The sequence below is a fragment of the Dreissena polymorpha genome, chromosome 5 (genome assembly GCF_020536995.1).
Source record: "Dreissena polymorpha isolate Duluth1 chromosome 5, UMN_Dpol_1.0, whole genome shotgun sequence".
NCBI classification, from domain to species: domain Eukaryota; kingdom Metazoa; phylum Mollusca; class Bivalvia; order Myida; family Dreissenidae; genus Dreissena; species Dreissena polymorpha.
This window is the reverse complement of record NC_068359.1, coordinates 84,691,367-84,716,590: the sequence shown is the minus strand read 5'-3', so window position 1 is coordinate 84,716,590 and position 25,224 is coordinate 84,691,367. Positions and strand designations below refer to the sequence as shown.

At 33.4% G+C, this 25,224-nt stretch overlaps 1 protein-coding gene across 1 annotated transcript in view; it reads left to right on the top strand.

Annotated features, from left to right (window-relative positions):
- The window catches only part of LOC127881120 (exosome component 10-like), a 164,127-nt gene that overhangs the window by 49,142 nt on the left and 89,761 nt on the right, over positions 1-25,224 (top strand). The window contains exons 2-6 of the mRNA XM_052428814.1: positions 19,094-19,250; positions 19,841-19,898; positions 20,431-20,492; positions 21,807-21,931; positions 22,563-22,706. Coding sequence (XP_052284774.1) covers positions 19,876-19,898; positions 20,431-20,492; positions 21,807-21,931; positions 22,563-22,706 — 354 coding nt within the window. The 5' untranslated portion in view covers positions 19,094-19,250; positions 19,841-19,875. The remainder of the gene's footprint in view (positions 1-19,093; positions 19,251-19,840; positions 19,899-20,430; positions 20,493-21,806; positions 21,932-22,562; positions 22,707-25,224) is intronic.

Sequence of the window (25,224 nt, the reverse complement as noted above, 5' to 3'; positions counted from 1 at the left end):
TTAGCATAACTCTCCGGACAATACAAAACTAACATCTTTAATTATTCATGACTTAGACAATCGCGCTCTATGGCGATGAAGTTTCCATTTTCCAGAGTGTTGACTATTGTTAGTCTTAGAGCAAAGACCATGTTGTATTTTGTATGGTAATCGTGTCTGCACACAACTTAATAACAGTTTTTCTAAATCACCGATTGGCGTCGTTTTTCACTTCGTATCCAGTGACAGCGTTATTGTGTCCGTAAACACATTTTAAACATTTTGTTATCGTAAAGTGGGTGTATGTGATGCGAAACATACGATATCTTTATCACATTGTGTACGTCTGCTCTTGCCGTGCTCATGGTAAGCTGTATTCAAAGCCTTTTGTCCGTCGTTTTTCGTGAGTTTTAAACAGTTCAATTTTTATCACTAATCGCCACATTTATTTCCCAATCTTCATGAAACTTGGTAGGAACATGTGTTCCACTTATGTCTCGGTTGAGTTTGAAACTGTGGCATGCGGTTCAATAATATGTCACAAGGTATAATAAACAAACCCAACTTGTTAAAAGTCTGAAGCCAGATTTATTTTAATTATTAATGAAACAAGATCAGAAAATCTTTCTAGTTGAAATGTAAGCTCATTTTGAAACGGGGTCACGTAGGGTTAAACGATCAATCAATTGTTCGAGTTACACAACATGTTTTTGTAAACTTGAGAACATCATTTATTGCTCAATGTGCGTAAAACGTGTTCCGAACATTTGAGTCAATGATTTCTCAGACGAGTTAGAAAACTTGGTGATAACGTAAACAAATAAAAACTAGTAAAAACAATTTGAGTTCTCAATCTTCACGAAACGTTTATTGAACATAGGTAGTAAATAATTATCAGCCGTACGAGAAAATGGATCTTGTCTATTAAAAAACACGGCAGCCATAACGGGGACAGATTTCGTATGTGGTTTGAATCAAAGTCATTTTTTGCCCATTTATCGTGAATCTTGATCAGATCGTAAATATGCATGCAGAATAGTGAAATATTGTTAATGTCGTGCTCCGTATTTACTTTACTTATGTTACAAAAAAAATTGTAAGCGATTTCCCTAACCAATAGTCTTACAAAACTTTTCTAAAAATATTAATAAGATATCATTACCATGGAAATATGCAGACTACTCTTAATAATGGAAATGTTATGAGCAAAGTCCAAGGACTTCTGTGACAACCTCATACATTTAAATTCATGAACAATCATCAACAACAAAACACTATTTCTTTTCCTGATACCCATTTTAATTAAGTAAAATATCATAATAATGTTTTCTGAACTTTTTAATTAACTTTCTCTTTTAATAACTCTCCGTATAAATTCTTGAAAGCAATGATCATTCGATTGGATATTGATAATTGAGGCAAAAGCTAACAGTTAACGCTTATACGCAATATCAAACTGTGCCTGCATGTAACTGTTTTAATAACACGTTTTTTAATAGACTTTCTCTGGTACATTTTCCAAATCACACAAAACTGACGGTACAAACAGAATACATTCCTTATCAAACGTTTTTTTATGAAACTAGCATCGGTTCATATAATTTGTATGCTTATTTCAAACCTGGGTATAATATGTGTTTTTACAAATTGATGATAATCAAATTACAGCTTTATTTGTTTAGTGTATAATTGGACACGGAACCTTATAAATAAATACGAGCTATGTCTGACATTATATTCCAAGGTCGTATGTTGTTAAGGTGGGTTCCCGCGATTTTAATCGATTTTATCATAAATATGAAAACATGCTAAGAAGTATGCGTATATCACTAGGTTTATTTTATATTGTTTATGTTCAAAATGTAGTAAGTTCTATAATTAACATTTTCAGATATTGTCAGCTCGGCCACATCGGTATGTCCAGTAAGGTTTCTACTAAACAATTCAGATCCAGCAGAGCAACCTTTTCATGTATTGCCCTCTATTGAACATATTGAATTAGGAGATGTCACGTGTTTTAATACCTGGCTACGAAGTTTGTTCAACATCATAAAGACAGTAAAGCATAATGTAAAATGTCTACTTGAGGACTGTGAAATAACATCGTTTGTGAATGGAACAATGAACAATTCATATAGTATTGAGCACACACAAATTAGAAGGAAATTTATATGTGAAGGGAATGTTATCGATGCAACCAATATATTAATCGGAATCGATAATGCCATCGACGCGGTGTGGGAAGCTTGGCGCAGTCTGGATATGACGAGTTTGAGTGTATTTGTTTGTTTAGACAGTTCTACAATGAAGCGTGTATCGTCGTCTGGGCACTCACAAATATCGCGTACACAGATGGAATGTCTAAATAATCTTAGTCTGAGTTATAAGAAATGCAATTCGACACGGGAGGTTAAATCGATTGTGTTGGAAACACTTGCTTTAAATTTAATTGATGATAACCCCGTTCTGTTGAAAACTCTGCGTAGTCTAAATATAAAGAGTCTGAGTCTTAGTGGTAGGCTGGACAGTTTAAAAGGAGAACATGGAAAGTTATTGTCACACGCACTGTCGTCTCTAAATAAGCTTCAAACACTTATTTTGGAGGTAGATATTAAAAGATTTGAGAACACTATATGTCTGTTGGAAGCTCTGCGTGGTCTACCTATAATCAGTCTGAGTGTAAGATTGGACATGTTTATAGCGTATGCATCCGAGTTATCGCACTCACTATTGTCTCTCAAACAGCTGGAAACACTTGCTTTAGAATTCATTTTCATCAGTCGCTTTTCATCGAAAACTCTGCAAGGTATGTATATAAAGAGTCTGAGTCTTAGTGGCAGGGTTGACAGCTTCGAACGAGAACATTTAAAGTTAATGTTTTTTTTAATGGAACTTTCAATTGGGATATGTGAAAAAAAACGTCTCTCTGTTTGAAGCTCTGTTTGGCCTGCATATAAGGATTCTGAGTTTACGTTTGTGCAGACTTACAGCGCAAGATGCATCCGAGTTATCGCACTCACTGTTGTCTCTCAAACAGCTGGAAACACTTGCTTTAGAATTCAATGTCATCAGTCCCTTTTCATTGGAAACTCGGCATGATGTGCCTATAGGGATTCTGAGTCTTAGTGGTATGCTTGACAATTTCGAACGAGAACATGTAAAGTTATTGTCGCATTCACTGTTGTCTATGAATCAGCTGAAAACACTTCTTATGGAACTTTCAATTGGGATATGTAAGAACAACGTCTGTCTGTTAGAAGATCTGTGTGGACTGCATGTAAGGAGTCTGAGTTTGCGTTTGTGCAAACTTACAGAGCAAGATGCATCCGAGTTATCGCACACACTGTCGTCTCTCAAACAGCTTGAAGTACTTTGTTTACAATTAATTGATTACAGTCCATTTTTGTGGGAGGCTCTGCATTCTCTGCATATAAAGAGTCTGAGTCTTAGTAGTTCGTTGAAATTTTCAGAAGAACATGTAAGGCTAGTGTCGCAATCGCTGTTGTCTCTCACACAGCTGGAAACACTTAGTATTATAGATTTTAGAGTTGAACCAAGTATTATAGATTTAAGAGTTGGACCATTTGAGCCGAATATCTGTCTGTGGGAATCTTTGTGCGGTCTCCATATAAAAAGTCTTAGTTTAAATCTTAATTTAAAATTGTACAGATTGACAGGGCAGAATGTATCCGAGTTGTCGCACTCACTGTCGTCTCTCAAACAGTTGGAAGTACTTAGTTTAAAAATAAGTGATAACAGTAACAACCCCGGTCTGTGGAAAGTTCTTCATGATTTGCTTATAAAGAATCTGAGTCTAAATTGTTTGTTTTGCGAATTAACAAAAGAGCATGTATTGTCGTTGGCGGACGCACTGCCCACGCTTACAAAGCTCGACACTCTGACAATGAAATGTCTTGATTCAAGTAATCCCGGTCTCTTGGAAATTCTACGCTCTCTGAATTCCATCGGTGTTTGTGTTCGCTTGAACAGCTGAAAACGTTTTACTTAAAGTAGATTATTGCATTTGTAGTGTATTGGGGGCTCTCTAGGGTCTGAACATCAAAAGTTGAGGTCTTAGTTGTTTGTGTGGCAGTTCGGCGAAGGAAATGTATCGCCGTTGTAAACACTCACTAGAATCCCTCACAAAGTAGGAAACACATAGTATTGAATTAAGTATGGAGAATTCCGTTATATGAAAAGATCTTTGTGGTTTAAACATCATGAGTCTTAGTGGTAGATTGTACATCGCCATTGATAAAAGTGTGTCGTTGTCGAAATCACTATCGTCCCTCAGACATAGTTCTTCATTAGATATTTATATAAGCTGCCTGTGGATATGTCGGTACAGTCTGAATATCAATAAGATGAGTGTGATTCTTTGAGGTTCACAAAAAACACATTATTTGTCGTTGTCGAAGGCGGTTTCATCACTTACACATCGTAAACCACTCTCTATTGAATTTAACATGGATAATTACTGCCTGCGCATAGTTCTATCTTGTTCAATAAAACTCCAACGTCATTGTGATTCTAAGAGGTAAAGAGGAAGGGTTGTAGGTTCGGCGAATGAACATGAATTGTACGTGTCGTATTCACATTCATTACTGTCACGGTAGCGAACGTTATAAATGGTAATAATGATGTATGGCATTATCTTCGCAGTCTCACTATCAAGGGCTTCAGTTTGATTTTGGCGAAGATTTCTTATCAAATATCACAATATTAGTTTGTAAACCCAATACTCATTGCACATACGGCTTAAATACTTGAGCATATATTCGATAAACTGTATTTGCATAGTGTTTCGCATAACATTGATCATTGGCCTATCAACTGTGATACAATGTCTCACTCTGAGTTTAACTCTGCTCTCCAAAACTTAAGAGTGGAAACATAAAAAAGGGAAGCATCTTGTGTACATTCTCTAGCAGATATTTTATCCACTAACATATAAAATAACATATTATTTAATCAAATTAGTAACACCACGTATACTTGTTATGGGGATACTAATGCATTTCACAAAGTTTAAAGAGTATGTATGGACATTACCAGACATATGAACATGGATTAGTAAATGAAAGTGTTAAAACGGAACACAGATACCAAGATGGGACCTAAATTATATTCTCCAAATATTTGTATTCCAAGAGCTCGAATACTACATCTGATGATACAATGTAGATTTTAATTTGATGCTCTATGTTTACAATTGTAATTGCTATTAATATATTTGCTATCGAGCTGTAGATATTTTAGAATATTGAGTTTTCATTAAATATTGTTTTTTGTAATAACTATCAATATGTTAAATATGCAATATTTATTATTTAATTTCCCGATCACTATGATAAACAATAAAGCATTACATCAATTCTTGCTTTGTTGAGATTATTCATGATTTCAGGTACGATAAGTACATAAATCATGGCGTTAAACGATATGGAGAAATGATGTTTTGCATTAAATGTTATTTATATACTATGATGTGTGAATGTTTGTTTGCAAAGCCTTAAGTCCCCGTTCATCGTTGATTTGCATATCAATCGTATAGCGAGAAATAAACTTCACATAAATTCTTTGAAATATATTTTTATCGAGGTTAACATCGAAAACCTGGTCAAAATCGGCTTTGAATCGATAAAATGATCCTAAATATATGCAATAGACGAAAATCTTAGCAGCGTCGCGAGTTATGCAAATTATAATGCTATTTTTAGCATTATTAGCATATGGAAGATAAATACATAGATTTAGCAAAAACGTAGCGTTGCAACTCAATTTCCGTCTGTAACAGATGTATTTGCCTTTGTTCTCACCTTCTCATCGCTATCAAATCCGCTAAATTCGTCCGTATCCGACATTTGGTTTGTTTAGGTTTAAAGTCAAGTGTCGAATCATGAACATTAATAAGTTCGTGTTTGTACTTAACCGTACTTAACCGTACTCGACCCCAAAATAAAAATCGCTATATTGTTTGTTTTCAACTGATTTCAACCGGATTTTCAGTGAAATCCTCAATAAAAACACGTTTTCTTACGATTCTTCCCATATATGTTGCTATGAACGGTGACTTTAACTAAGAACATAATTTTGTTTAAGTTTATAAATATACACGAGTATTGTAATATGTTTATTACTGTTTATTACTGTCGTAACTATATATTGTGTTTTGTTAATTTGTAAGTTTTATGAGATTATATTTTTACAATTTAAAACATGTTTAAATTTGATGTAGTTAAAGTGAATATTTTTTTTCAGTTTTTCCTAAAGGCACATTGCATGCAAAGATAATACCAGGAAAGAAGACCAAACAAAACTTCTCTATTTCCATGTCGAGGAAACGTGTATTCAAATCTTAATATAGTACTTTATAGTGTCAGATGTTCATTTTTCTCTCGATATTTTAATCGATATTTTAATATAAATACACGGTGGAGCTTAAAAAGTGCAACATGAAAAGCTTAATGTTAAAACAAAATAAAATTAAATCACTAAAATTCGTCTGTTTGCCATTTGGAACAAGACAAAAATATGCTTTACAACAGGGTGCTTATACTGTTTTGTAAGAATAAATTATTATGCTTACATTTATCGTACAATCTTATAATATTTTTAACCTACGCCTATTTTATTGTTAAATATATTTGTTTGTATAAGTATTTGCCTATAAAAGCTACGAACTTATTTTAATTGATTTCTGTTATTGAAATTTATATCTTAATTACTGCCTTAATGGACTATTGACCCGTGGCCAAAGGTCGACATCTTCAAATATATTTTAATACTGTATTGTTATAAAAACAACTTCCTGTGAATCACAAACTTCCCTGTGTTTCAGAAAGCTTTTCATAGTGTATGACATAGTTTTGTTCTGATTGTATTTGATGTTTTAACTTCTCACGTTAACTGGTAATTTGTGTCTGGTATGTAAACAATTGTGTTTGATTTTGATTATTGTAACAGAATATTCCTTATAATATATTTAAATGCATTTATTAATCAGATATTATATAATACCCTAACAAAAACGATTCAAAACGAGAAAGCTTTTCAGTTAAAGTGTACACACATTTACATCTAGTCTTTCTTGAAATGCAAAATCAATAAATGTCGAAAACTGCAATTTCAATTTTATTTGGTCTTGTAATTGGTGATTAATTTGTGTCATATTTTTAGTTAAAATTAATGTTATTTATATTGTGCTTCAAACAAGTGCAATATATGAACATCGATACCTTTATAATATAATATATACTTCTAACCATTATGTAGTAAGATCAATCTCAAAAAGGCTTTAAATAATACGTCGTCGTTTTAAGATCTGATAACATATGTAAATATATTCAAACATAACATGACAACTACTGTATTAATTGCAATCGGACGTTAATAAATAACTGTCGATGACAAGAAAAACTGAATCTGCACAGGTAGCTAGCAAAATAAGATATTTATCAGGTAATGAAATAGTAAAATGAACAGACTATGGTTATTATGTGTTTAAATTAAACAATCGTTAAGTATGTTTATCAAAGACATATATTGTTTATGTAATTATATATTTCCAATTGAAACGAATGTCATTCATAAGTGTAATACCTTTTGCAATCATCATATTACATAAACTGTGAAAATGTATAAATGTCTTTCTTTTGAGCAATGAAAGTTATTCTATGAATTTCAGAATGTAATTGGCTGTAAGTCAGTTATTATTGAATAAACATTATAAGATGTACAGGTATACAAGGTCCAGTCTAATTGATCCATGAAGAAGCTGGGGAAAGGAGTGGCGGTTGAGTATCATAAATGCTAAACCATTGTTCTCTGCATTGTAAAATGTATTTATTTATACAATTTTATTCGATCATTTAACTCTATATATAACTGCCTGTGCATACATGTACGATGGTTTAGTGCTTGAGTCATGCGTTTCTTATCATTGTGTTTTAATTGATGATTTTTATTAAACTGTAATGCTTGTAACTGTCATTGGAATTTAATGTGTTAGAAGGTATGCTGCTCATGTTACTATTTCTTATTATTGCATGTGTATTGATTTAAGCGTTATCGATTTTATCGTTATTAATTATATCGTTATTGATTATATCGTCATCGATTAGATGAATGATGGTTATTCACGTTAGTTATAAACACACTCAAATACGAACGAATAAATCCGGATCACCGCCTGGAAAAGATATATATAAAGAATGCGGGTTTAGCCTTATTTAAATAATATAGCGAAGATAGCGTTTGCTTTTTGTCGAGTAGCAATAACAACACGAATAAGGATACTAAAGTGTTCGAAAGCTTAGCTTCGCAAAGTTTATTGGTGACGATTTTAGTTTTAATTGGCAAATATACAATTGCCATAACTTGCATGTTTGATGTTTATTAACTACACTTTTAATGTCCATCCTATTTTAACTATTAAAATTTAAGAGCATGATTAGCCTACTGAAAGGAATGTCAGATGGGGATTCTCTTTAGGTCTCATATGGTCCTTATGGGCAGATGTATGACATATTTTCAGATTTTATACCAATTAACTTCACCTAATTTGATTCTTGTAAACGATTTTACCAATTGTCGGATATCTTTTAAACTGTAAAATCTTGTAAAAAACCGACAGGTTAAAGGTATGTGTAAATTTTCGAAAATCCTATCGACTTGATATGTTTAACTTCTTGACAGTTTAACATATGGCGGTGATTTTTATAGTATTTATTACACTTGTATAGATGATATTTTACAATTTACAGACACGGTTTGTAACTGCTGGTTATGTTTGAAAATAATTCATCTCAGTTTCTTTTAGGGAAATATCTAATGAAAGCCAAACTGATAGAAAACCATAAAACATCGAAATTCATTGATGTTTGTTTAAATTGACTGTTTGGTATATAATAAATAAAGGATATTTATTGGATTCGATGGAATATTGATTTTATTTCAGGAGTGATCATATAATATATATATTTTTTATGATCACGAGTGAATTAAAATCGATATTCCATTGAATCCAACGCATTTTCTTTTTGTTGTGCTTTTGAACCGATTATTTACATTGTAAAAGAAAAAAAGTTCAAAGAGTAAATATGGACATAACCAGACTTATGAAAAGGGAGTATTTTGAAAACTGGATAAACTTAACTGTAAAAATAAAACACAGATACCAAAAGTGGGAGTTCAATTATATTATTAAAATATGTGCATTTCATGAGCTTGCTTACTACATCTGATTATTAAATGTTAGATGTGTAGCAGATTATAATTTGATGCTGCTATGTTTACAATGGTATGTTATGAATATTGTTGCAATCGAACTGTATATATCTTAGAAAATGGATTTTTTAATGAAATATTGTTCTTTGTAATTCAACATGCTAAACATGCAATGATTATATCCGTATCACTTTAATATTCAATATAGCAAATCTTGCTTTGTTAAGACCATTCATGATTATGAAGTACGATAGGTATAGAAATCATGACTTTAAACGATATGGTGAAATGATGTTTTGCATTAAATGCTATTAATATACACTATGATGTGTGGATGTTTGTTTGCAAAGCTTAACAAAGAACATAATAGTATATAAGTTTAGATATATACACGTTTATTGTAATATGTTCATTATTGTCGTAACTTTATATTGTGTATTGCTTGTTAGTGTGTTAGTTTTATGAGATCACATTTTCACAATTTAAAACATTTTTAAATTTGCTGTAGTTTACGTGAATATATTTTCATGTTTTACTTATGTCACATGGCATGCAAAGATAATACCAGGAAAGAAGACCAAACAAAATTTATCCAGTTCCGTGTCGAGAAAACGTTTATTCAACACTTAATATAGTATTTTGTAATGTCCGATGTTAATTGTTTTCTCATTTTATTTTAACATAAATACACGATGGAGCTTACAAAGTGCAAAATGATAACTTCATGTTAAAATAAAATTAAATCACTCTAAAGACACAAATACGCTTTACAACAGGTTGCATCAAATGTTTTGATAGAATAAATGATTATGTTTTCATTTATCGTACCATCATAGAATATATTTAACGTAATTTTATTTTTAAATATATTTGTTTTCATAAGTATTCGCCTATAAAAGCTACGAACTTATTTTCATTGATGTCTGTTATTGAAATTAATATCTTAACTACAGCCTTCATGGACTATGGGTCCGTTGCCAAAGGTCAAAATCTTCAGATATATTTTGATACTTGGTTGTTTTACGAACAACTTCTTGTAAATCACAGCGTTCCTTTGTGTAGGAAATACTTTTGTTTTGATTGTATTTGATCTTTTAACTGCTAACGTTAACTGTTTTTTTTCCTTGTTTGTAAACAATTGTGATTAATTTTGTAACATAATATTCCTTATAATATATTTAAATGCATTTATTTAATCAGATATTATATAATAGCCTAACAAAAAACGATTCAAAACGAGAAAGCATTTCAATTAAATTGTACACACATTTACATCTAGTCTTTCTTGTAATGCAAAATCAATAAATGTCGAAAACTGAAATTTCGATTGTATCGATAATTTCTATTTGGTCTTGTAAATGTCATCTTCCAAGTTAATATTAATGTTATTTAATATTGTGATTTAAATAAATGCAATATATGAGCATCGATACCTTTATAATTAAATATATAATTCTAACGATTATGTAGTAAGATTAATCTCAAAGGAGGCTTTAAATAAAACGTCGTCGTTTTAAGATCCGATACCATATGTACATACATTCAATAATTAGATGAAAACTACGGTCTTAATTGCAATCGAAAGTTAATAAATAATTTTCGATGACAAGTAATTCCGAATCTGCACAGGTAGATTGCAAAAACAGATTTATCAGGTAATTAAATAGTACAATTAACAGACTATGATTATTATGTGTTTCAATTAAACAATCGTTAAGTAAGTTTTTCAAAGACATTAATTGTTTATGTAATTAAACATTTCCAATTGAAATGAATGTCGCTCATAATTGTTATAAGTTTTGCAATAATCATATAACATTAACTGTGAACATGTATTAATGTCTTTCTTTTCAGCAATGAAAGTTTTTCTATGTATTTCAGAATGTAATTGGCTGTAAGTCCGTTATTATTGAATAAACATTATAAAGCATGTACTTAAATATTTAATAATGTTAACTAATTACTGTTCTAGATAACACATTTTTATTGTTAAAACTTTGTCAGAATGTTTATGTTGATTATTTTAAGACCAACTTTTATCAGGGTCAAATGGAGTCATGAGGTAGGTCCATGTATAAAATATTGTGGCAACTCGTAAATACACATTTATTTCTCACTATTGCTGAAACCCATATGGAATGGAATTAAAACTTAAAGGGGGCTTTTCACAGATTTTGGCATGTATTGAAGTTTGTCATTAAATTCTTTATAGTGATAAATGTAAACATTGGATCTAAAAAGCTCAGTAAAAAACAAGAATAAAATTAAAGAAAGGAAATAAGTAACCCTCAATGGGACCCGAACCACTGACCTTTGGAGTCCTGGAGTAAAAGGTCTCCCGCTTAGACCACTCAGCGGTCCTTGCTCATACCTGTACCATGAGTAATGTGTTTTATACTTTATATAAGCAATCCTCGTAGTATCACAAAATACAACAACAACAACAGAAGTCTCCAAGTTGCAACGCTTTATAATTTTAAGGTTTTTAAATCGTCAAAAGATGAACATAATGGATATTTTCGAGCATGGTAAATGTTCAGTATTACTGATTCCTCACAAATATCATATCTAAAAGGAAAATTTGCGAACCTGAAACATTTATTGTTTTATTTTGTCAATTTACCAAAAAATACTGAATACTATCTAGAATCTTGTTAAAAATAGATAAACAACAAGGTCACAGGTCAAATATTGAAACAAATAAAGCCATAGTTACTACTCAATCTTCATCGAACTCGGTCTAAATGTTTATCTTGACAATATCTTTACAAAGTTCGAATCTGGGTCAAGTGAGATTTAACTTTAAAATCAGGTCAAAGTTAATAATAAAAGTTACAACAACTCTTATTTCGAGCAACTGTCGAGCAACTTACTCACGCGTTCAGTTGTACCGTATTCAATATGTGTTATTTTTTTATGAAGATCCGATGTTTAAACTAGATCACTGCACCATTTGATTTGTTTGAGAGATGAGAACACAGTTGTTGAAGAGGAAATGCAAAATGACCTACCTGTCACGAGTTAGTGATTCTGTGAAACTTATTAAAACTATACACACGCATTTATAGTAAGAAACGATACATTTATATTGCAGAATATCATGAAATGTCGTCGATAAAGATTTTTTTAAGAGACCAGTTTTAAAGGGGCCTTTTCACAGATTTTGGCATTTTTTTAACTTATTCATTAAATGCTTTATATTGATAAATGTAAACATTAGATCGTAAAAGCTCCAGTAAAAAATAAAGAAAAAAAATAAAAAAAGGAAAAGAACATTGCCCGGAGCAGGTTTCGAACCAGTGACCCCTGGAGTCCTGCCAGAGTCCTGAAGTAAAAACGCTCTAGCCTACTGAGCTATTCCGCCGAGTACACATTTTAGACGTATTTTATACCTTATATAAGCAATCTTCGTAGTTTCACAAAATTTAACGACAAAAACAGAACTCTCCAAATTATTCAATCGTTTCGCGTTGCAACGCTTTATAATTTTTAGGTTTTAAAATCGTCAAAAGATGCATATAATGGCTATATTAGAGCATGGTTAATGTTCAGTATTACTGTTTCCTCACAAATATCATAACTAAAACGAAAAATTACGAATCTGAAACAACTTTTTTCGATTTTGTCAATTTACCAAAGCGTGAAAAGATCCCTTTAATTGTACTAAAATCATATACAAAGCAATCTCATAAAAACCTCGAGTCGGGCGCGACACTGTATTATAAGGTCTGAATGTGATAATTTTTTACATCAGAGGTCACGCTCAGATGCCCTTTACTGGAACCAATCAAATGGTTGAATTTCAAATGTTTTAGTATAGAGTAATACCGGTATGAATTAAATTAACGGGAACATATGCCTTTCGATCCCGTATTGCACTGCTGTATCAATTGTCATCCGCCAAAAAAATCGTAAAAGATGTTTTATAACGAGTACTTTCCTTTTTTAAGATTATTCGATAAATTACGCTATGAAAAAAATCACCTGGTAAGACTGAAACTCATATTGTTCAAAAGGTAATTCTATCCGATACCTAACTCTTGGCAGTATTTCGATTTGAGTTTAATGAGAATGCTTTTTAGAGCATGGATAAGGGTTACTTAAGGGGTGTTGCTGCAGTTTTGCTGATTTTTTCCATCTATTAGTTTTTGTCCAAAATTTATATTTAAGATATATATACAAGTACTATATGAAAAGTAAAGTAAAAACATAGGGTCACCGGCCTCCTTTTGATTTTATTCATCATTATATAACATGTACTTTTTCAATAAAACTGAAAATCTCTAATTGCGTAAAAATAATTCATAACCTATGAAATTGGAAACATGTAGATGTTATATAAGCTAATATACATCATATACCATTAGATCAAACATACACTACCAATAAAATGGAGTACACAAGTACAATTTTAAGAAATTTATTTTTTTATAATTTGTATGTCGCCAAAAAAAGTCATTTTTTACTTTCGTAACCAAATAAATGGACTTTATTTTTTTCTGTCTATTAGAATTCTGCGAAACTGCTCAAATATGTTCATCTACGTATTGTCATTATTTAACATAAATAAAAAAGGGGGTCACCGCACTTTTAACAGAGATTTTTTTGTTTTAACTATCCCTACCGTTTGCGTCAAATTTAATAAAATACAGCATTAGGCAAAACCCAAATACTGGTACATAGATTGTTATAAATATGCATAAACATTAGAATTTGTCTACAATCTTAACTGGGTTCACACCAGCTTAACAAAAGATATTAATAAAAAACAATATTAAATCACAAACATAATACCATACAGTATCAACTTCGACCTTAATCATTAATGACTTGCATGTACTTGTTCACAGATTTCGGCATGTTTTGAAGTTTGTGATTAAATGTTTTAAATTGATAAATGTAAACAACTAAAGATTAAAGGAGCGCAAGTATAAAATATGAATGAAATTAAAGAAAGAAAAAAAGTTAAAAAGTTAACACCACCTGGGATCGAACCACTAACGATTGTTTTATGAACATTTCTGATGATACTGATAACACAAATATTGAGTTGTCGGTGAAAAACACGGCCGCCATGGCAGATTTTTTATGTTGTTTAAATAGTTAGATTCCCTTCTATTCGTATTATCAAGTTAAGTAGTTCAATTGTTTTACCATATTAAAGTAACAATCACGCTAAAAAATATCGAATATTTCGTTAAATAAAGCTAACCCATACAAAATCAATGTTCCTTTTAGCAAAATGCAAAATTTCAACGTTAGATGTTGTCTGGAAGAATTGATTTAACGAGATACAAAATGCTCGTTTTTATTTTTTTGTGGCCACAAATAATTCCATTTATATCTCCCGTGTAAATATCCGAACATTTACGGGCGAACACGAGATTGGATACGGTAAGCGTCGGAAGCATGACGTAGCTCTCATTAATAATCATTCTGTGAAATCAAAATGAATTCTGGGTAACTGGAACTTAGCGAATGCGAAAATGGCTTGTATAAATTATGCAAATGAACGCAACCCGAATGAATCCGATCCTGACTCGAAAGCGAAAGTAGATTACATCGTGGAACGATATTTAGATGCTTAAAACTTGCCGGATGCTTGTAATATAACGTTTTAACATCAATGTTACTTGGTTTTTAGGGTCTTCCTATTGTAATTAACCATCGTATGGTACTACTTGTTGTCGAATGTTTTTATATAGCATAATACAGTAGCCGTATGTATTGGTGAGCGTGATAGTGACTTTAAATAGGAATAAGGCGGACCCAACTATATACATCACGTCGTCAAAACGTAATGAAAGGAAGGGAAACTTGTTTAAAAAGGTTCTTTTTAATACATACTGATTAGTTAATATATATCTAATAAAATCATGGTTTTCTTTTCAATAAATTTTTGCCGGCATGTTTATATAACGCGTCTCTACTTACTCTGGTAGATTAAAAACACACGCTCTACTCTGCTGGTACAAAACAATCAGATCTTTTCAAATCCTTTCGAAAACACATATCTTATAAAATGGTATAACTCTATCAAACTACCATTGGTTCATATCCGTTTTTTTAAACCGGAGTATAAAATGTGTTTTTTTTCCCCAAAATTTGCTGAGATGAGTTTTACATTTATTGTTTGAATGTCAATGCAGAATTGGATACGGAACGTTATTATTAAACTAGATTTGTCTAACCTTATATCCCACGGTTTATTAGCCAGCATAACGTATTTAATGAACATGGGTTCTGGGTTCCGACATTGTGAATCCAGTTACATATATCCTGCGCAAACAAAATGTTAAGCTCTTTTGGTTTATTTTCTAAACCGTTTTAAGTATTAGAATTACATTACATTTGCAGATGTTGACAGATCGGCCTTATCGGTATTCGCTGTCCCGTTTCTACTAAATAATTAAGATCCTAAGCTCACTTCTTCAGTATTGAAAACCATTAAACACATCGAATTGGGCGATTTCACATGTTCTGCAACCTGGCTACGAAGTCCTTTCAACATTCTTAAGACAGTCAAGCATAATGTTAAGTTTGTACTTAAGGACTGAAATGACATCGTTTGTGAATGGCACAATCCACAATTCATATATTGGTTAGCCCACAGAAATAATAACGAATTAAAACGATGATTAACGTACATTGATCGGAATCGATCATTACGATGCCGCTCTATATTTAGAGTGTATGTTTAAGTGGTAGGTTGAACAGTTGAACACAGATAGAAGAAACGGCGTCTGCGCACACCCTGTCATCGCTTACCAGGCTCGAAGCACTTAGCATTGAATTCAGTATTTATCGTCCTGGTCTGATGAAAGCTCAACGCATTCGTAATATCAAAATTCTTAGTTTAAATGGTGATAGAGTGGGTTTGACAGTGTAGTATGTTTCATCTTTATATCGGTATCCGTTATCTCTTACGCAGCTAGACACGTTTAGTTTTTAATTAGGTTCCTTCATGTATTATATATAGCAGGCTATACACGGTCTGACTATCAAGTGTGAGGCTACGTCGTAGGTGAGGCAGTTCGACGGAGGGATTTGTAGTTTTCGCACTCACAAGAACCCTCACACAGATGGAAACATTGAGTATTTAATTACGTGTAGACAGTTTAAGTCTGTGAAAAACTATGTATGGTTTAAAGATAAATAGTGTTGGTGGAAGACGGTGCAGTGAAATTGACAATGCATGTATGTCGATAATCCTACAGTCTTAATATCAACAGGATTATTCTAAGTCTTTGAGGGTCAGCAAAGAGAAATGAATCGTCGTTGTCAGCTCACACAGCTGACAAAGCTATTATATAATTTATAATAAATAATTACGACTCAGGGATATTTCTGAAATTCCAATATTGAGTCTGGCCTAAGAGGTTATTGTATGTTCGGTAAATGAATTTGAATCGCCGCTGTCGTATTTACTGTCATCATACAAAGCTAAAATCGCTGAGACACGCTTGTCTTGATCTATGGTAGATTCTTAACGGTCGGATAATCAAGTGTCTCAGTGGGATGTTTCGCGAGTTGTTTTATGAAAAATCGCAATATGAGTTTTTAAGAAACTATAATTGCATATACGGCTAGAAACTGTAAGCGTACACATGTATATTCGATTAGATTTATCTGCATAGTGTTTTCACTTGCATTCACTCATGTGCACAAATCAACTGCGAAACAATGTCTCCATCCGACTTTCTGCTCGTGGTGAACACACTGTCTTTATCAAATGGAACACTTGATCGGAAACTGGATTTCGGCTGTGTTCATCGTTATTCAAAACTAGAACCGGGTACATATATTCAAATCCAAAAAGAACTGCCTGTATAGACTACAGTGAACTTAATGCCAATTAAGGTAGCGCACCCCTAATGGTTTCCCGCGATTTCTTCGAAGGTTGAAGAACCTAATATTAGGTGCCGTAGCCTAGTGTTTAAGGCGATAGACTAGAAATCTTTTGAGATATTATCGCGCAGGTTAGAATCCTGTCGACGACGTATACTTTTTTGAGACGCGTTTTATTTCTTTTCTAACATAATTTGATTCAAAATGGCATATATGCTATGTTTATTGTTAAATATGTTGCAATTTTTTGCGCATTCTGCAATTTTAAAAATTACAACAACAGTCCGAATTTCATGAGTTCAGGTCATATTCCCAAAATGGTGGAAGAAAGCCCTGGCTCTTTATTTCATTCGTTTCAAATTCCTGATTGAGATGAATCTACTTTGAAATTCAAAATTTGTTGCCATGTTCCCAAATTGGTGAGAAAAAAAAACAACGCACTGGGTTGTTACACTTTTGGGAGGGCTTATATTTTGTTGTAAAGTGGGGCAATATATGGCGGGCGAGATTTTACTGCTTATTTAAATCCCCTTGACCTGATTTTATCCCATGCCCCAGACTTTTTCATACCCTTCACTATGAAATTCATAAAATTAGGTTGTACTTCTGTCAAATGTTAGGTGTGTTGACACCATTGTTCAAAGATATTATTATTTGAGCCTTGTTCTGACAAAACTTTTTAATGCATATGTGTAAAGTGTCATCCCAGATTAGCCTGTGCAGTCTGCAAAGACTAATCAGGTACAACACTTTCCCCCTTAGCTAGATTTTTTATTAGAAGAGACTTTGTCGAAAAGGAAAATTCCATAAAAGCTGAAAGTTTCAACCTGATAAGCCTGTGCAGACTGCACAGGCTAATCTGTGATGACACTATGCACAATCCAAGTTTCCCACAGCGAGGCTCAGTCAGTTCATACTTGTGATTCTGGCTGTTCTTGCAGGACACATGGCTGGATGAGGCTTCGGGTATCAAGAAAGACGACAGTTCCTTGGTGGCGGCAGTGGCAATTCCAACTGCAGTCTCTACAAGCTGGAATAAGAAGGTGAACATCAAGCCTCAATTGTTCAAGAATCCGTTCAGAATAAAAATTGGTGGTAGTAGGAGGATCTTAATGTTAGCTTTTAATGAGGAAAGGGTTTGTGAGATTGTTTTGAAAATGTAAGGAAGATTGTATGCATAAAATAGACGTTAAGTTTCTGTGGAGGCACATTTCTTATTATCCTATCACTCACTTGAGATATTCAATTAGAAAAATTAAAGTCCTTTTTACGTAATTATTTCAATAACAGACTTTGACCCCATTTATTACATAGTTATACATTTTCAAGCAAGTATAACATAAAATTGTTCATCATATAATTTCGGATTAGTTTTATATTTGTTTCAATAAATTGACCAAGTATAAAAAAGGGAACAGATAGAAGGCTTTATGCAAACAATATAATTTGTAGCTCACTTTAGTGAATGATTGTGATCAACATGTGTCCGACAGTGTGTTGTATTCGTGGTATGTCGCCAACTTTTCAATCTAATCTGATGAAAACTTGAATCTGGGTGATTTCGATCCAAAAACTAGTTCAACCGGTCAAATCTTATAAAAATCTTGTTACAACTCTAGACGTCACAAACCTGACTTAATCTTGATGAAACTTGTACAGAATTTATATTTGACGTTCTCTGGGTCTAGATTGAATCTGATTCATGTGGGTTCAAAAACTAATTCACCGGGTCAAATTTATGAAAACCTTCTTACATCTCAAGAGACCTCTTTATTTAAAATCTACAATTAAATTCAACAAGTCAAACCCATGTTTATAATTAGAAATACCATCTGTGCTTATGTGACAAAAATCCATTTAAATCTATCTCAAGACGTTTCTTAAAACAAGAGGTCCTTTTAACAAACGTCTAGAGATAGATTTAAAAGAGTTATAACAAAATAATTGTTTCACAACTAAGTATATTGATATTATATTATATTAACTCTATATTCAACACATATAAGGTATTTTCTATACTAATTGATGTTAATGCAAGACCCCTGGGTCAAGTGCGTCCAGCCCCAACATCCGTCTGTTGACCGCCCGTAATATCCAAAGGCCGCAAATCAAGTTCAAGGACAAGGTTGACAACAGGGCTGTTCCATGGCGACCAATCATCAAGGAGAAACCAAATGCGTTGAAGCCACTTGATGGTAAAAACAGACTGTTCTCTAATTGAGCTTTGTTCTTTGAATTCATGTGTTGTGTATTTGAGCTTTGTTCTTTGAATCCATGTGCCTAAAGTGTCATCCCAAATAAGCCTGTGCACTTCACACTATCTTATATGGGATGACACTTTCTGCTTGTTTTTATTTTTCTGTTTAATATCGCTTCTTAATAAAAATCCATTAAAGGCCAGTGTTTTTTAGGTCAAATTTTGGGTAAAAATTTGGTCCCATACCCGATATAAAATGTTGTGTCTTTTTTATATCTTTTTCCCAAATGACTGCCTTAAATTCACAATTTAAGATCTCCAAATTTTTTTATCATTAAAAAATGGTTTATTAAATTAACAAATTCAGTTGACCTCCCTATCAAGCACTATGAGTTTAACCTTAGCAAATGTAATGTTACGAAAACTCATATGCTGCATTACAAAGCATTAGTAAGCAAAAAAAACACCACACAAAACTTAAGTTTAAACAATGTGATTTTTCCAATCCAAATATCCCTGGCCACATTCCTGAAATGGTGAAAAAAGCACTCACGGTGCACATGTAAAATTCAATTTTCTTTTTTGCAGAAAGTTTGCGCCTTCCTGAAGGAATAACACCAGAGATGAGCGAGTCACCAGAATTTCTGTGAGTGAAAGGACTTCGGGATGTTTGATTGTAACTTGTTGTATAATAGTATATCATAAAAATGTGATGCATATAAACATACCAACAAGGTCTCTTAACATAAGAATATGTTATCTGTACAGTTTTTGTGATTTTATTTCATTGTGCAATAAAAAGTCACTGTATTCGCCCTTTATTGATTTATGACCTCAGTGGTTGAAATTCCTAAAAGCCTGTTGTCAAAAACCTTGTAAACAAGACCAGTACTAGTAGCTTGTAAAATTCAGCGGAAAGAAAACTTACCTTCGATTTCAAAACTTTAAAACATAACAATTTGCAAGCTGACAGTTGGATCTTAACTGACTATACAGGTGGGTTATGTGCACAAGGCCAATGATGAGTTTGCTGCACATGCTATTATGGTGCCCACTTTCCTAGGTAGTAGCCCTTCTGCTATTTACATGTCCTCAGTTTCACAATTTCCTCACTTTGTTGGTGTGCATGGAGTATAGATACCGACATGTTCTGTAGCTGACACACTCTCATATTGTAGGTACCCCCACCCATACCAGTATGAGCTAGACAACCTGACATTCACAGCTGACCAGTTGAAAGGTAAAAAAGTGTTGGCTGTAGAATTTAGTATTTTATATCTGGGTTAGTACATATTTAAAAGCATCTTTTATTGTAGATGCGGGTAATTTTAGACATTTTGTAGAAAGACTTGTCACAAAATTGCAAGTAGCTTTGTAGTATATCCCAGTATAATGATGGTGTAGATAATGAAAATTTCATACCAGCCATTTTTTTTCCTTCTTTATTAAGTACAGGAAAACGGCACTCCCAAAAAGGAAAAAAAATACAAATTTCCCAATTGCTGTAAAAAAAAATCCTCATTGAAGGTTTAAAAAAAAATGCAACATTAAGTTTATTTCCCAATGCAGCTCTATAGCTTGAACCTAAGTAAATATAATATTGACAACTTAACACCATTTAGCTCTCAATTTTTAAGTATTTGGGAACAAAAAATCAAAATCACCAATTTCCCAATATGAAGACTTCACGACTCAAATTTTCCTTGTTTCATGATTTTTCGTTTGCAATATTCCAAATTGGGATGGTAACGGTTCATTTCCCAATCGGGTCAAAAAAATCGCTGAATACAGAGATTCCCCAAAGCAAACACATACCATTTATCCTTATATTTTCTCATGAAAGGGAGACAATGCCCATATTTTCACATGAGCAAGTAATTTACTGAGAAAAAAAGTATTTGAAGTTTTGTCCCTTTAAAAGTAAAAAAATTTTTTTTAATAACTTGTGTTGCATCTTACTAAACAAACGTCTTGGTGTTAGAAGGATGAAATTATACAAATACATTTATCAACATTTGAACTAATGAACCTCCAAATGTGAACTCATGGACCTCAACATTTTGATTGGATTAATGTTTTGTATGTCCCTCACCACTATAGTGGGGGACATATTGTTTTTGCCCTGTCTGTTGGTTTGTGTGTTTGTTTGTTTGTTTGTTTGTTTGTTTACCCCAACTTTAACATTTGCAATAACTTTTGCAATATTGAAGATAGCAACTTGATATTTGGCATGCATGTGTATCTCATGGAGCTGCACATTTTGAGTGGTGAAAGGTCAAGCGGCGCAAAAGGGGACATTGTGTTTCTGACAAACACATATCTTGTTTTTTATATAAAATTGTAAGTAAACAATTTTGCATGTTCTAATTGTCTTGAAATTTGCAAACATATTTTTTTGTCAGCTTGTGGACTTGCACACTAGGCAATTTTGGTTCATGTTTTGGGACCTAAAGGGAGTTTGATGTTGGGGCATATGTGTTTTACTGAACCATGCCGTATGTTGCCATATTTGGACCTGAGTCTGTTGTCACATGCTTTATGCTGTTGACTCCAGGTTGTGACCCTCAAGAGCCCGGGTCCCTAACAGAGACGCCCTGTACACTGGTGAAAATCCCAGAGCAGCTGGAGCCCCTGGTGAACATGCTGAAGAAACAGACAGAGATAGCAGTGGATCTCGAGGTATCTTGGGAATGAAAAGCTTAGCTTGATTTGTCGTTATATATGTACATCTTTTAGGTAATGTTTGTTTGTTGAGTGGTTGCCAAGGCACTTTGAATGCATTGAGATTTTATTGGATCTTGAGGTATTGTTGGAATGATGTACTTAGTATATTGTAAAACTGTCAGTCAAAATGAATGTAGTTTTTAGTGCCGTCTTTTAAGAAGAGTTTCCCCCAATACCCAGAACCATAGCAATCAGATTTGATTGAACAAGAAATCAACAACAATAAAATAATCAGTTATGTGATTCTTGAATTGGTCATTACAAATACACTGTATATCATAACAAAGCCTATTATAAATTGTATATGTTCAATACTGTCAACAACACCATAGCCACCGCACATCATTAAATAAGGAACCAAAACACAGTTAAGTTACCTATTGTATAGGTAACCAAACCAGTTGAAAAACTATTTGAATAGGTAAACAAACCAATTTAATAGGGCACCAAACCACAGACTGTACCAGATTGAACAGAGAACTAAAGAACTTTAAATTAATTATCTTACTGATATATTTCATATACCCATACTCTATATTAAACTTCAAAGCATGCAATCCCATTACTATGTGGTTCCTATCAACAGCACCACAGCTACCGGACGTTCCTAGGGATCACCTGCCTGATGCAGATCTCAACGAGGTCACATGACTACCTGGTGGACACCCTGGAGCTACGTGGTGACCTGCAGTGTCTCAACACCGTCTTCACTGACCCCAACATTGTCAAGGTCAGTCTCTCAATACGTTCTTCACAGACCGAAACATTGTCAAAGTTTAAAACTGGGCCATTACAGGGATTTACTTAAAGATAAGAGTTCGATTTACCTTAAACTTTCCCTTAAGATCTGTGTGAATACCCCAGCCTTTAATGTGTTATAAGCCTTGTTTGCACATACACAAAAAATCCCTCAACCCTACTTTGGGGGGAAGATGTTTATTAGTCCCCTACCGGTGAAACCGGAGATGGACTTCTGGTTTGCGCTCTGTGTGTCTGTCAGTCTGTCACACTTTTCTGGATCCAGCGATAACTTTAAAAGTTCTTAATGTTTTTTCATGAAACTTGAAGCATGAATAAATGACAATATGGAGATTATGCACGTCATTTCATTTTGTTCCTATGTCAATAATTCTGGTTGCTTTGGCAACAAATAAACTTCAAATATTGCTGAAAATGGTGGATCCTGCGTAGGAAGGGGACTTTTATTGCTTGGCAATAGTCTTGTATATTTTTGGTGTTTTCAAGAAACGTGTTTTCAGCAAGAAGAGGAATGAACATGCTTATTAAAAGGTATGTTATTGGAATAATTGTTTTTTAGCCACAGGCTTAAAATGGGTTCAGCTATAGAAGAAAAAGCTACATTTGCCTGCCATGTATTTTCAGGTATTTCATGGAGCAGACATGGACATTGAGTGGCTACAGAGGGATCATGGCCTATATGTGGTCAACATGTTTGATACGGGCCAGGCTGCCAGGGTGCTCAACTGTGCCCGCTTCTCCCTGGCGTACCTGCTACAGCAGTACTGTGACGTGGACGCTGACAAGCAGTATCAGATGGCTGATTGGAGAATGAGGTTAGTTTTGTGCCGCGTAATGAGCCTTGTTCTGGAAAACTGGGCTTAATGCAAGTGCATGAAGTGTCATCACATATAAGCGTGTGAGTCTGCACAGGATAATCAATGGTGACACTTCCCGCTTTGAAAGATTTTTTCGTGTTTAGCAAGTCTCTTTAAAACGAAAATCCAGTATAGGCAGAAAGTTTCGTCACTTATTAGCCTGTGAGGACTCCACAAGCTTATATGGATAGACCATCTAAGCACACACACATCTAGCCCAGTGTACCCTGAATGAGGCTTTTATAGTTTTGTTGATTACCAGGCCACTCTGCTAATGCTTATTTACTTGTGTTGCTAACCAGGCCAAAATGTTGCTGTGGCGTAGTGATATAGTGCCTGCCTAGCGACCTGGAGGTCACGGGTTCAATCCCCACTGTGGGAGCGTTCTTCTGATCTTCCCCGAAAATACCAAGTACTGCTTCTTAGTCCCAGAAAATGGAGCGTTTCAATAAGCCATAGGCTTTCCATGCAATCGAGCTAAAATGATTAGGTTTAAACTAACTAGACCATTGTTGCACATATGTTAGTGACAGACCACTATTGTCATTCTTATATGCTTCTGTTGCTAAACAGACCATTGTTGCATGTATCTTTGTGACAGACCACTATTGTCATGCTTATATGCTTGTGTTGCTAACAAGGCCATTGTTGTATGTATCTTTGTGACAGACCACTATTGTCATGCTTATATACTTGTGTTGTTAACCAGGCCATTGTTGTATGTATCTTTGTGACAGACCACTCTTGTCTTGTCTTCTCTTCGTTGGAAATAAGTTTTGTATGATCTTTCATCAAAACTTTACGGGTTATCCAGTGCACTTTTATATCTATATTTCAATATAATTTAATTTTGACCATTAAGTGTGATAAAGTGTAATAGAAAATATATATATATATATATATATATATATATATATATATATATATATATATATATATATATATATATATATATATATATATATATATATAAAATATGTATATATGTGTGTATATGTATATATATATATATATGTATTATTATCTATGATGGTGACTATCTGTGATATTTCTGAATTGTTAATAACTGTTCATATGGATTGTAGTACAATGTTTTATGTTATGTGCACAAATAAAATTATGCTTATACGCTTGTTGCTAACCAGGCCATTGTTGTATGTATTTTTGTGACAGACCACTATTGTCATGCTTATATGCTTCTGTTCCTAACCAAGCCATTGTTGTATGTATGTTTGTGACAGGTCATGATTGTCATGCTTGTATACTTGTGTTGCTAACCAGGCCTCTGCCAGAGGAACTTCAGAAGTACGCCAGGGAGGACACACACTATCTGCTGTACATCTATGACAGGATGAGGAACGAGCTGATAGAGAGGGGAAACAACTCAAACAACATGCTCCTGTCTGTGATGCACAGGAGCAAGCAAGTCTGTGCCAAGGTGGGTGCTGGGAGGCGCTGGGATGGCATTGTGTTAGACATTCAGACTGCTTTTGGAATTATCAGTTCTATTTAGGATTCAAAGAATCATGTTGTAGAAAAAACTTGTTTAAGTCAACTTGCTATTGGGTAGCTAGAAACCTTTTATTATCAAATTGTTTTTTTGGTGTTTGATTTTAAAGTTTCACAATTTTA